This window comes from Oculina patagonica, chromosome 12, assembly GCF_052425735.1.
Source record: "Oculina patagonica isolate OP01 chromosome 12, crgOcupat, whole genome shotgun sequence".
Taxonomy (NCBI): Eukaryota; Metazoa; Cnidaria; class Anthozoa; order Scleractinia; family Oculinidae; genus Oculina; species Oculina patagonica.
The window spans coordinates 9,686,734-9,700,087 of record NC_135769.1 but is presented as its reverse complement, the minus strand read 5'-3'; the positions used below and the strand labels follow the sequence as shown (position 1 = coordinate 9,700,087).

Below are 13,354 nucleotides of genomic sequence, written 5' to 3'. Positions count from 1 at the left end.
GCTTAAATTATAAAAAATATTATTGCGCTTGCCGTGTGACGTGTTTTAGTTAACACGACATCCACAGCACGTTTTTGTTTCGTGTCACGTCATCTCGTGTCACGTTAGTATTGAACGCTAGTAATAAAGTGAAATTGCGTTACATTATTGGATTTCATCGAATTACCATGAGGTTGCTCGAAGAGCCTTTGATTTTATTCAGTAAGGTATCAGAATTAAATCACGATTCCTTGTTTAACTAATGTATTTCCGATACCGTAAAACCTACACTAATAATTTTAATTCTTAAACAGTTCTTAAACAAACAAAAAGTAAAGCAAACATCAGTGTTGTATTTATAATGTGCTTGAATTGTCGATGTTAACCAATCTTACTTGAAAATTATAAATCTGCACGACCCTCAATGTCTCTGAGTTTTTTAAGTTCAAAATAAGATCTCGTCATTTTGAAGAACAGGGCGAACGATGGAATGATCAGTTAAGCAATCTGTGGTTATCGTTTTCTTTAACTGCGACTGCATTTTTTATAGTTGAAAGCCTTAAGTGGGACCATTCAAATGAAAGCTAACTGGTAACTGGCTCTTTAACAGCGACTTAATTTACTGTTGATCCGATAAGTCAAAATCGATCAATCAACAAAAAATAAAAATCAATAAAATAATTGAGATCATACTGACTTTGTAACATTACTTCAACTTCTTTGTAACATTACTTCTTTGTAACAACACTTTGTAACAACTTCTTTGTAACATTACTTCATTAACATTACTTCAACAGCTAGGACTGACAATGCAAATCCTATTACTGTTACCCGTCTTGTTAGTTTTCGGCGCTGCTCACGGAGCAAGTAAGTATTTAGATTTGTTATTTGTCCTTGAACTAGTCTACGATGAAAAGAACACCTTTCTGACCTTCCATAAGTTACCCGAGCGGTCCGCAAAGATGGATCGAGTGCACACTAGTTACAGTCAAACCGGATGTTCTTTTAATGGGAACTTTTCCCGTATGAAACATAATAATTCCACCTCTGTCTCAAAGAAGGATGAAATACTTGTCATATGGTCGATGCGCGACTGCTTATCACCAGACTGCGATCAATTAGCGAAAAGCTTAGTTGAAATCGCCAAACTTGGAATTGCGCTTAAAAATTCAAATTTGCTCCGCAAGTTACGGCTTACGTTTGTAATTTTGAAGCGTAATTCCTAACTTAGCAATGTAAACTAAGCCTGTCGCTTATTTCTCGCATTCTTTTGATGAACAGTCGAATAAGGGGCAATTATTTTCTGTTTCTTTGCAACAAAGGTGGTACAACCTCGTTTTATACGGCAAAATGAAAACCGGAACTTGGCAACTTTGCTCGAAACTGTCAATCAATATTGGAACATTGCGCCGCAACATTGCAGAGTTCCCATCAAAAGAACTTCCGGTTTGACTGTAACGGGACAGTATCCCGGATGACTAGTATCGTGTTTTCATGTTTATGGCCAGATATTATCTTAAAAAAAGAAGAAAAAATCGTCAAAAGTGTACAGTGTTCTCGATCCACTTCAATCCTTGTAAACCTTCACTTTTTCAACAAACTTTGCTTCTGTTTTGCTCTATAGAACCTTTTTATCCGAATATAGTATATTTGGTCCCATTTGGCGATACATGTATAACATGGAAATTAAGCAAACCCAATTTCGTTATTTCGGCGGGACAGTGTCCCTTTCATTACTAAACTGTTTGCAATGACGCTGTTGTCTGTTGACTCTTATCAATCGACTTTGTTAAGGCGAGGCCCTAATGCAAGCGAATCTTACAAGTTTACTAACATTGGTCTTTCAGTACCATGCCTCATTATCCAATCGAACTCCAAACAAAAAACAAAAAAACAAGCAACAACTCCGAATATTGAAAGGATACAGCGTAATAGACCTCTTTAGCTTCGTTTGCTTGTTGTCCCATTGTAGACCACGTGATGCTACCCTTGAGAATTATTTCTTTCAAATTCAAACAAATTCACGTAGAAATGAGTGAATAATTTCCAGAAAGACAAAGTAACAATTCTCTGGAGAGCATCACATGATCTACAATGGTCTATTAGCTTTCTCTGGATATTTGAGCCCAATATACTAGATACTATTTATGCAATAATAATAAAAATAATAATAATAATAATAACAATAATAATAATAATCAACTTTAGTATATACCACACAAGTGAATAGTGCTATTCGCACGCGCTGATCGGTTAACTCGGAGGTGATTAGCAAAGTACTATTCACCTCCGAGCAGCTAAAGAGAAACAAACTGCCTCCGCGCGTCGCTTCGTTTACCGAATGTGATGTTTTAGTCCGCTAGTTATTCAACTTGTGTGGTATATACTAAAACAATTATTCACCTCAGTGTCGGTGAATGTGGTGGATATTTATCCACTATTCACTTCCACTTCGTTGAATAATTGTTAATTATTTAACGAGGGTAGACAAGTGACAGTAAAAAACTGAAAAACCAGTGGCTCTCTAATATATGACACAATTAAGAACAAAATAATGGTTAAAATCTAAGAATCTAAAATAACAAAATTCAGTTAAAATACGCTCATAATATAAAAAAAATAGGTATAAATTACTCTAAAAATGACTAAACTGATATAAAAAAATTCAACTAGAAGGTAAAACGATCTAAATGTTTGTAGCTGTCCTTAAAATGATCAAACATGGCCTTGTTAAAACTTGCTAAGCTTGACTTGCTTCTAATGTTGCTTGATATCATATTCCAGAGGCGTGTAGTCGATACTGTGAAAGACCTTCCTCCCTCTGACTCCCGTTTGAATCGGGGACAGACAAGGTTTAATAGTTCATGTCTGCTTGATCTTTCATTGATATCAGCATTTCTTATCAGCATCTGGGGCATATAAGATGGTCAGTCCCCAGACAGTCGTTTGTATACCATTGATGACCTATTTACTTTTGCCTCATAATGAAATGGAACCCAATCCAATTCTCTAAACAGTTGTACCCGCTGTATGTAATACTGTTTCAAAAACTCGTAATTTTGCAGTGTTTTTGATAGCTAACAATCCCTTAAACATATTACATGCAAAAAGCTAAAAAGTCTAAAAACTGGTATAGTGCTAAGTTTAACAAACTCTTTTTACTTTTGAAGTCAATTTGTATTTAGTGCGATGCCTTCTGGACATGAACTTGTAAGCTAATGATTAGCCTTTTGTGTTACACATATTTTCTTCTAACTTACAGACTACCGTGTGACGGTGAAAACCTCGGGTGCAGATTGGGCTGGCACGGATGCAAATGTATGGATTAAAATACAAGGCTCAAATGGTGAAACAGGTGGTTTACGTTTAGATAATCCACATGATGATTTTATAGTTGGCAGGTAAGTACACAGACGGATTAGTGCTTAATTCAACAACCAATGTTTAACTTATCTGGAATTTAAACGGTCGCATCAGTTTTCATGCGTTTACACCTCCCTCCCACACCGGAACGATAAAACGGTCACCCTAAACGGATATTTTCAAAAACGCCGTTTATCCGTTGACGTGTGGACAGCGTAAACTTTAGGTTATTACCTTTAGCGTAGAAGTATGTTACATTTACGGTTAGGTGAGTTATTACATTTAGCGTTGTTTTTTTGTTATATTTACGGTCAGTATTACATTTTGCGTCAGTTTTTAATATATAGATTTAGGCAAGCCTAAAAGCGGAGCTCCCCATTTATTAAATTTTCACTGGAGTTAACAATGTTTCCATTCTGATAAATATGCGGTAAAAGCTTCTAATGTATACGCTGGCCCATAGGTGCTAGACAAATTTAAATCGATCATCGTTAAAATGAATGTCTTTAATTTATGGTACAACAAAGATAATAATCTCGAGGCAGAACAACTCATGGCCTAAACATTAATTAAGAGTTAATTCTCTGCCGTCTAAGAATAGAAAGATGTTAATGCTGGCCCATAGGTGCAAAACATTTTTAAAAATCGATCATGGTTGAAATGAATGTCTTACGGTAAAAAAAAAATAATAATCTCGAGGCAGAACAACTCACGGCCAAATTAATTAAGAGTTAAAATAGAAAACAGTTTCGCGATCGTCTTATCGTTCTGCTTTATACAAAAGAAACGTCAATATATTTTGTGGACATGCCATTTCCCGTCTCAACTTCGGTGCACTCAAATGGGTTGCTCACGTAAGAAATTTAAAACTTATCTGGGATAAAGCGGTGGTCATTTTGTTCGAGCTTTTTGCTTTGTCGTCGTTCAACACTTCTAAAAAACGTCACTTATACTGTATGAATTTCTTCTGCCGAGAAAATTTACGGCTGAAAGTCGGAATAAACTCACAGCAATAAGAAATAAACTCTCATCTGCCGGCAGGACTTCAAGGCAAGGCCTCACGGCAAGGGATTAGAATTCGACTTTATACGGCCAAAAAAAATCAACTTACGGCAATAGATAATCAGTAAATCCATAGCAAAATAAAACCAACTCAAGGGAACAAAAACAAATAAACTGACATGTAAGCATAAGCTTAAATGTACTACATATTAAAGCGACTGAAAACGGCAAAGTATTTACGGATAGATCTGAAAACCCTTGCCGAACCGAATCTATCGAAACTGCGTTCAGAAAGTAAAAACAACATGAAATTTTCTGTCATAAAATCAGGCTCAGCAATTCAGTACAGGTTGTTACCTTACATCAGGGTCTCGTGTCTTTCTTCAGAGGACTTGATCCTTGCAGTGGTTAGCTTCGTTTTAACACAAGCATTTGCTAAAGTTATCGTATTCTTGATGATGCATGACAGCCGCAGATTCAACCGCAAACAACAGAATCAAGCAAACTCGACTTGCAAAATTCGCAATTATTTCGGATCTCCTGGTAAACCTTTTTCGTTTTCCACAATTTCATGGAATATACTGTAGATGAATTTTTAGGTCATCGTGCGAGAAATATTTCGATAAGAAAGTTCTCCTTTTACTTGCGATTTCATTCAGCCTACACAGTGAACACCGCACAACAAATTTTCCCGCGTTTTCAAAACATAACTTCGTTTACATCTGACTGAAACGTCCACCTCATCCAGTCGATAGAACATAAAGGACCATAAAGTCAATTGCTCGTTTTACGGTTACGGAAAATGAATGCGACCAAAGACCAATAAAATTAAAATTTAACCGTGTAGCGATCGAACGAGAACCACATTTGTTTTGCGTAAAGGCGCATAGAGGTTTCGATACACTCACACAAGAAAAAAGACAAACAAAATAGAACAGTTGGATAATAAATCTCTCAGATGTTTTGCTGTGTAGTGTCGCTGAGTAATTTTACCCGTTGACTATATATTTGTCTTGCCCCGAATCCTCGTTTAAGACCTTTAAAAATCTCGGATGACCATGGCCGCCATGTTGCACGACGTACGTTGTTCGTCGTACGGCGCACGTGCCCGCGGACCATGCCGCTAGCCATGATGACCATAAAAACTCAGCTACATGCATGGTTCCTCTACTTGTAATTTTCTATGGCTATGGGGCTACGCTCAAAAAGGAGCTCCGCTATTACATTTGCGGCGGGTATTACATTCAGCATTGTAATTACATTTAGCGGTATTACAAATGGGCAATCGTGAAATCTCGCAACAAACAAATTTCAGGTTGATCGTTGAAATCTTCAAAGTTTGGACTACTGCTGATTGATTCATTTAAAGAGTTCACACTGGGAAATAAACATGTGAAGCAACGGTCTCCACAGCGGTAAAAAACAAGAGAAATAATCGCAAACACTGCTCTTCTGTTCTGCTTTTTTATTTAGTTATTGAAAAACACGCCAAAAAATAAGTCAATTAAACCTTTCAAACCCCTTGTACACGGTTAGCCGGGTAACTCGATTAGCCGGGTAACTCGATTAGCCGGGGCACCCGCCTTCCATGTAAACAGGCCCTAAATAACTTCACCCAAATTGAAAAGCCTGAGCATATTTATCGCCTGGTTATCGGAGCAGGTTTTTACTGTGGAGGTCTCGTTTTACCTGAGAACAAACGTTAAGCCACCACTTGTAAACACATGCACAAATGTTTGGTTGTTTGTTATTTATTTTAGTGAGGACACGTTTACGGTGACAGGCAGAGACGTAGGAACAGTGACAGCGATATATTTAAAACGCGATGAATTTGGAAGGCATGACGGATGGTTACCCAAATATGTAAGCATAGCATTATTTGTTTAACGTGATATATTGCGTATGTACATAAATTTTGTGATAATTGTCAAAATTTCACTCTTCAATGTACCGTTCCGCTCCCACCTAAACATTTTTGGGCTGCTTACACAAAGTAACGCCGCACTAAGCCGGCATCTGTGATGTCTGTTTGTCCGTCCGGCCGAATACGGGAGCTTTCATTCCCAGGGCTCTTTGTCTTGCTCGGTAAATCTGAAATTTAGTGAAATTTTGCCTTTAAACGCTTGTACGTCCATGTTCGAAGGCTAAGTGGTTAGATAACCATCGAACAAACGCAAGGTGAAATCTCGAGGCGTTGGCAGCTCCTAAAGCGAATTTATAGCTGCTTTCCTTCGGTTGATTCAATCTGCTAGGCTTCGCGAGTCGCGCGACGTGATTTCAAGTTCGCACGTAAAAGTACTTCCACCCGAAACAAACACAAGACGTGGTCCCGGCATTAACCGAAATAGAAAACACACACAAAAGAAAACAAATAAAGGCCTAAAATTTTACTGAATTATTTTACAATCGTGGTAGAGTTTCGGTTGGTCACCCATCCAAGTTTCAACCCCGCCCGGCAGGGCTTAACTTCGGCAATAGGACGAGAGCCAGTGCTTTCCATGTGGTATCAGTCACAGACGATAAAAAGCAAGACATTTCCTTGTGGCTTTTAATGGGAAACATCAAGATGTAAGATGACTAAAAGTCGTTCAGTTCATGATCAAAATTTACTTTTGTAGCCTCGAAATGAGAAGGAAATGTTCTAGCACTAAATTGCAAAGATATGGACATAACAAGTTGTTTTACATGGCGACAATGTCTAAGTCTTTAAACAGTTGATTGACGATCGGCCACATGCCGCCGGGTATAAAAATCAGAGAGCTTTGGAATATAATAGGCTATCAGTTACTTGGAAAATGATTAGTTTTGAATAGGAATTGAAACTCGGAAGTGAAAGAGCCTTAAGTAAACGGAAATACAAATCATCACAGCAACTTAGTTGGCAGACGGTTTTCTCTTGATTGTTGTAGATAATCCAGGATCAGACATGCAACCTTCTATCTGTCGCCCTTTTATTCGAAGCGAAAGTTTGCTCCAAGAGTACACGATCGTAGGTTACTTTAGAATGTTGTGTAAAGAAAAATAAAACGAGTTTCTTAATTGGTAGGTTGCAGTACAGAAGAATGGTGGACAAGGATTTTTACGCTATTATGATGACTGGTTACCAGCAAATCAGTGGGTAAAAATATGGAAGAGTGGTCCGCCCATTACCCGGTTTGGGATGGGGTAAGAAGAACATACAGGTGTTTTTATACCTCAAATAGTGGTGTTTTGCAAAGGAGTTTTTTTTCTGAAGAAAACTAGCAGTAATCGCAGTTGAAACGTCGCGATAATAATACTAATAATAATAATTATAAAAACAATATATAATTATAATAGAAACCTTCCCAAAATCCTTTGCAACTGAAAAATCGTCAATGCCAAATAACTTGGTCAGTTTGAAGTCAGCAGGAGTAGTACGTCGTATAGAAATAACTCTTACCATAAACTACTTCTTGTATAAGTCGTAGGCCGATGACGTCATTAGTCACGTGACTTTGCTCAGAAGTTCGTTTTTGCTCACTGTGACGAAAATAATTTGTCACTGAAAAAGCAGTCATTGCCGTTTGAAACACATTGGTGTGAGGCATTTCGGACTGCCCAGGTACCGAACAAAATATAAATATTAAGGGAGCTATGTACAATTTTCAAAAAATGGGAGTCTGGGTACAAGTGCGTATCTAGCGTTGCATTAAATGTGAGGTAACAAGAAATTACATGTTGGTAGATACTTATATGTTTAGTACTTTTTAATCAATCCCATTGTTATGACGTCATCGGTCATGTGATCAGAACGAATAACATTTTTAAATTTGCTTGAAAACTTTACTAGAACCTCTCTCTTAGGATCTTTTTGAGCGAAGTTGTAGTTTTTTTTAATAGTGTTTTTTAAAATGGCCATTAGTACTATTATTATTAGTAAAAAATACAATTGAAAAGTTTGTTGGCTTCCTACTCAACGACCATTTGCATTTGAAACAAAAGAAAATTTTGCCAGAGGCTTGAGTGTATGCTCTTTAAGATAGCGTTGTCAGTTTCTTTTCATTTTAATTGCTTTTGGCGAGGATGGATTTTATTTCTTTCAGACGAAAGGAGTGGCGCCTGGGGAGAACTTCCCCTTTTCCCTCCTAGCGGATTCCCCGTGGTCCCTATTGCGGGCTCATCACAAGAGCATTTTCAAAATGGCGTCGATTGCGATCTAATGTAGTGATTTTGAGTTATATAGGATAGTTTTGTCAATGTTCTTTCTTCTTGCCGCGATCACGAGTCCCCAAACAAAGGGTATGCAATATCCTTTATTTGTATTCCCGATAAAGAAGAAATGGAATAAGGAGAAACGGTGGAAGCTTTTCGCAAACATTTCTAACAGAAACTTACAGTGACCTGAGGTAAGCGTTTCTCATTGTACTATAATTTTATTTTGAAGACTGGCTTAAGCTTATGTCTTCGGCGTTTATGTGAAGATTTATAAAAGTGCTAAAGATAGAATCGTGCTAAAACTAAGCTAACTGGAATTAAAGCCGAGCTCGGCGATAAAAAATAGATCTTGTAGATTTTGAGGCGATAGTATCACAGTAATGTCACTCAGTTCGTCGAGGCGTGTAATTGTAATTTATATTTGTCATCTGAATGTTAAGCTACTTCAAATTAATAAGAATCGCATCCTTTCATTTATATTTATACGTGAGGAAATGTTTGTCAAAATATTGACCAAGTGGTCATTTCAGGCCGCAAAGAAAAACTACATTTGCCTCTTTGGGCATGTGTGAAAAATGAGACCATTTCTTACCTTTAAATTTTTATCTTTCCACGATGTTTATTGTATTGCCAGACATAGATTTACGTTTCTTTTGCATTTTGTGGTATACAGGTAATTTGTGGGATTAATAGAATGCCTAATGTGTAAACAGGATTTACAGAATTCAGAACTGAGGACTTTCTGAATTACTGTTGAGGTAAACTATGGATTATAACTAGTTCAGGTAGTTATTAATAACTGCAGCCAATCTCAGCTATTCCCATCCTCCTCTCTACACACATTCATTACCTGAGACATTTAAGATCTACTTTTGACCAGACATTTGCCTGCTTTATAAAAAAGCTGTTTGACATTTTTAAGGCATGTATTTTCAGTTGTTGGATGGCCTTCAGTAGCATTTTAAACTACAGCTAGCAATGTAAAAAATTCAAATGAAGCCTGACATTTTTTCTGCAAAATTATGATTAATGAAAGGAAGGGTGCAAAGAAAATTGATTTCTTCCTGGCCTGACCCAGGTAGACTGGGCAAGGTGAAACCATTATATGCTTACCCAAAGTCCCATGTTTCTCTGGAAAGATCAACAACAAAAAATAAAAATCCATAAATGTCATTTGGCTATCTAGCAAGTGAAAAAAATTATTGAATCCACTAGCCCAACATGAAAGCAGTCATTTTTTTTCACACACTGAAAAAGGCCATTTAATATACAGTCTGCATGCTGTAAAAAAAGCAATTTCATCAAATAAATAGTTTTTGTTTGTTTTGTTTCTATTTACAGGTGACTTGAAGAGTGCAATGACATTCCTCTTAGTCAAAATGAACTCAAAAATACACATTGTGTTAATGTAATAAAATTGTCACATGATTGATTCCCACATGTTGCCAGTTTAAACCTGAATATACTTTAGTGACATTTATAGCTATTTATGTAATATGAACATCCCAGAACCCAATAAGGCTACATGTGAATACTGACACTTAATTACATGTAAGTTTTGAAACCATTCTGGGGTTCACGACAAAAATATTTTGTTTCAATAAAATAATGAAATTACAGAGAATTTACGAAATTATTATCGCAGACCATAAATTTACTCCAGCACAGGCTAAAGTGTCTTCAATAGTGTAATGGCAGTTTAATTATAATGTGTGGTTCCAAAAAATATCCATACCTACCCCAAGGATGGTTCTTTGGTTTGGACCCTTCCGACCCCCTGGAACTTTCAGTTTAGCTTCATACTTTCTTTTAAAAATTTGGGCTATTGCGACCTTTCTCCCCTTCGGAATTTGCATTGACCATCCTTGGGGTGAGTATGGAATTTTCTGGAACCGCACAATGTAGGCATTTGCTTATCAAAGTAAGCTGCAGATTGATACACACTAATCTATTTTTTAAACCTTTTCCCATTTACCTGTTTTCTATGGAATATATAATTTTAGTATATACACACTCAGTGATCTTGGTGTTTCAAGCAATCTGATTGGTTCGCTATCTCGGGCTAATGAGCATTATTCACTCCCTACGGAGTGAATAATGCTTGATCCAAACTGAAACAAAATGGCCGGCGTAAACTCGCGTTTCGCCGGCGTTTCTGAATCGCAAATACTAGGAAATACAAGAAGATGCTGAACCAGAAAAGACAAAAAAAGGCTAAGAAATTTGGCCTGATGGTTTTCAAAGTAAGAGAAGACTACATATTTCGCAATTTGCAGCACAATGTCCACACAACTCGAGTACTAAAACGATAAACAATTGCTTACCGTCAAGTCGCTCTTCGGCTGGCATCGGCAGAAATGAATACCGCAGATTTATCGGCAGCAACATCAAGTGTTATTCAACCAAGATCCTCCACGAATATCAGGAAAACGTCTTTGTGCAAGAAAACATCCAGTTTTCACCACAGTTCTGCACACATTCAGTATATATAAATACAATCTTCAGGTGGATCCTTCGCCAACTGCTCTTTCAATTTTCAATTCAAGTGAACTTCAAAAGCTTTGATTCAATGGTCAAAATGTTTTGCAAGCAGGTTTTTGATTCAGATTGCAGGTTTGAGTGTTGTTAAAGGACTATTTTGCTAGATTGTGACGAGGATTTTATCGAAGATTTACTAAATTTGCCATGTTTGAAGATTCTGTAAACTGTTTCGCGCATGTCGGTTAGTGCCGCTTGTATGTACGTTTTCCACGCATGAATTGAGAGGTCAATTAAATCGACTTTAAATGGTTTCCTTCTGAAAACTTTGAGATCGCTTGCTGTTGAGATCACTTCGTGTGTATATACTAAAACAATTATTCTTTGAAATCTCGGTGAATAGCGGCAGAATATTTACCGCGCCGCGCCGCGGCTCGGTGAATATTCTACCACTATTCACCTCGATTTCAAAGAATAATTGTTAAATATATTGTTTTTACCGGTTTCACTTGTAATAATAATAATAATAATAATAATTACCGAGGGTGACACTTAACAGTTGAAACTGTTAAACCATCAATATCAACCGATATCTCAAAGTGACTCCATCGTGAAACAAACGAACAAGCGTTCACCTATCTTACACACCACCATGTACAACCACATTTTTAATAACAAAGAAATTTTAGTTATTAATTGATGTGCTATAGAAAAATGAACTGCAGGTTCTCCCTTTACTTCACTTTCAATTGATCAACTTCCCATTACCTCACTTGCAGTTACTTCACTTTTTATTATCTCACTTTCATTTACGTCATACGATCCCATTGTCCAAAAGCTTAAATTTTACCAACGATGAGCGAGAAGATTAAAATGGCTCACCGATTTCTCACTTACATGCGCTTCCAGCAATCAAATTTATCACGGGTATTGTAGGCTCCTACAGAATTGCAACGTGTTTCTGTAATTGTGAAGCTGTGTTCTTGAGAAACTGAATGATATAATCCACATTAATTGTTCTTTTTGTACACAGACGCAAATGAAGATAACTGGCGTTCATGCATATCCAGATGATTACCGTCTGAAAGCAACATTCACGGTCATCAATTTGCCTGCAGATGTCTATTTATGTACATGTAAAGTAAACCTTTAGCGGTTGTTGTTGCGAACTAGAATTTTAAAATCTTAAAAGGTTTGCTTAGTTAGCTGCTGTGTATCGTGTCTTGTCACCAACCACGACTGGGGACTGGACAGAGGGAAAGCGTACAACAAGCCAAACCGGTAATTTCATTCGGTGCACTGTCGGTTGCCATGTTAACCACGATTGACGTCAGCTAAAATGCTAACCTTGCACTAAGTTCGCCTTATTTAGAAACCGCTGTAATTGATAAAAAATAAATTAAACAATGCCGTGAACTCGTGGTGTCTTTTAATTTCTGAGTCTAATATATAGATAGATAGATAGATAGATAGATAGATAGATAGATAGATAGATAGATAGATAGATAGATAGATAGATAGATAGATAGATAGATAGATAGATAGATAGATAGATAGATAGATAGATAGATAGATAAGAGGGGGGGGGGGGGGGGGGGAGAGGAGAGAAGATAGATAGATAGATAGATAGATAGATAGATAGATAGATAGATAGATAGATAGATAGATAGATAGATAGATAGATAGATAGATAGATAGATAGATAGATAGATAGATAGATAGATAGATAGATAGATAGATAGATAGATAGATAGATAAGTTAAAATATGTTATGAGACTATGTACAGTGGATTATATAATACAATAATACATAATTGAAAATTCTTTAGGAGGAGCAGAGCGGACAGCCTCTGCACCCATCATCTAATAATGCATCAAGATTGTTAAGATTTCTAATGTTCGTCTTAAAAATGCTGAGAGATGTGGCCTCTCTTATGCTCTTTGGTAATTTTGACCACAATTTGAATAGAGAGGTCTTGAAGTCGTCTATTAAGTAATGTGGGCTGTCCGGCCCTCTCGAGCAGTTGATTATAACTTGAGCTGTTATCCTTAAAAACTGCTCTGAGGCCTCTTTCTTGTATTCTTTCCAGTTTTCTTGTATCACTAGCTTTGCAAAAGTGCCACACTAAGTGACTATAGGTAACATAAGGTAAGATGGCGCATTTGAACAATGTTAATTTTGACTGTGTTGGAATTAGGTTTCTTAATCTCATTAAAACGCCAATTCTTTGACTAGCTTTTCTACAAATATGGGTTATTGACCAAGCGTGAGGTCAAGATGGCAGGATATTGGGCAAGTTCTTTTTTTGCGTGTCCATAAACACGCAAAGACGAAGTCGAGGTCCATAAACACGCA

The 13,354-nt window shown here is 37.0% G+C and overlaps 1 protein-coding gene across 5 annotated transcripts in view; it reads left to right on the top strand.

Annotated features, from left to right (window-relative positions):
* The window catches only part of LOC144633312 (uncharacterized), a 68,182-nt gene extending 55,774 nt beyond the window's left edge, over positions 1–12,408 (top strand). For 3 of the 5 annotated variants that reach the window (XM_078492184.1, XM_078492179.1, XM_078492182.1), the window contains 2 exons: positions 7,391–7,509; positions 12,032–12,408. In XM_078492184.1, the coding sequence (XP_078348310.1) occupies positions 7,391–7,509; positions 12,032–12,041 (129 nt within the window). In that variant the 3' untranslated portion in view covers positions 12,042–12,408. Of the gene's footprint in view, positions 1–3,241; positions 3,381–6,104; positions 6,208–7,390; positions 7,510–12,031 lie in introns of all 5 variants that reach the window. The other 2 variants (XM_078492180.1, XM_078492185.1) reach the window with 1 other exon arrangement.
* The last annotated feature ends 946 nt before the right edge of the window (positions 12,409–13,354 follow it).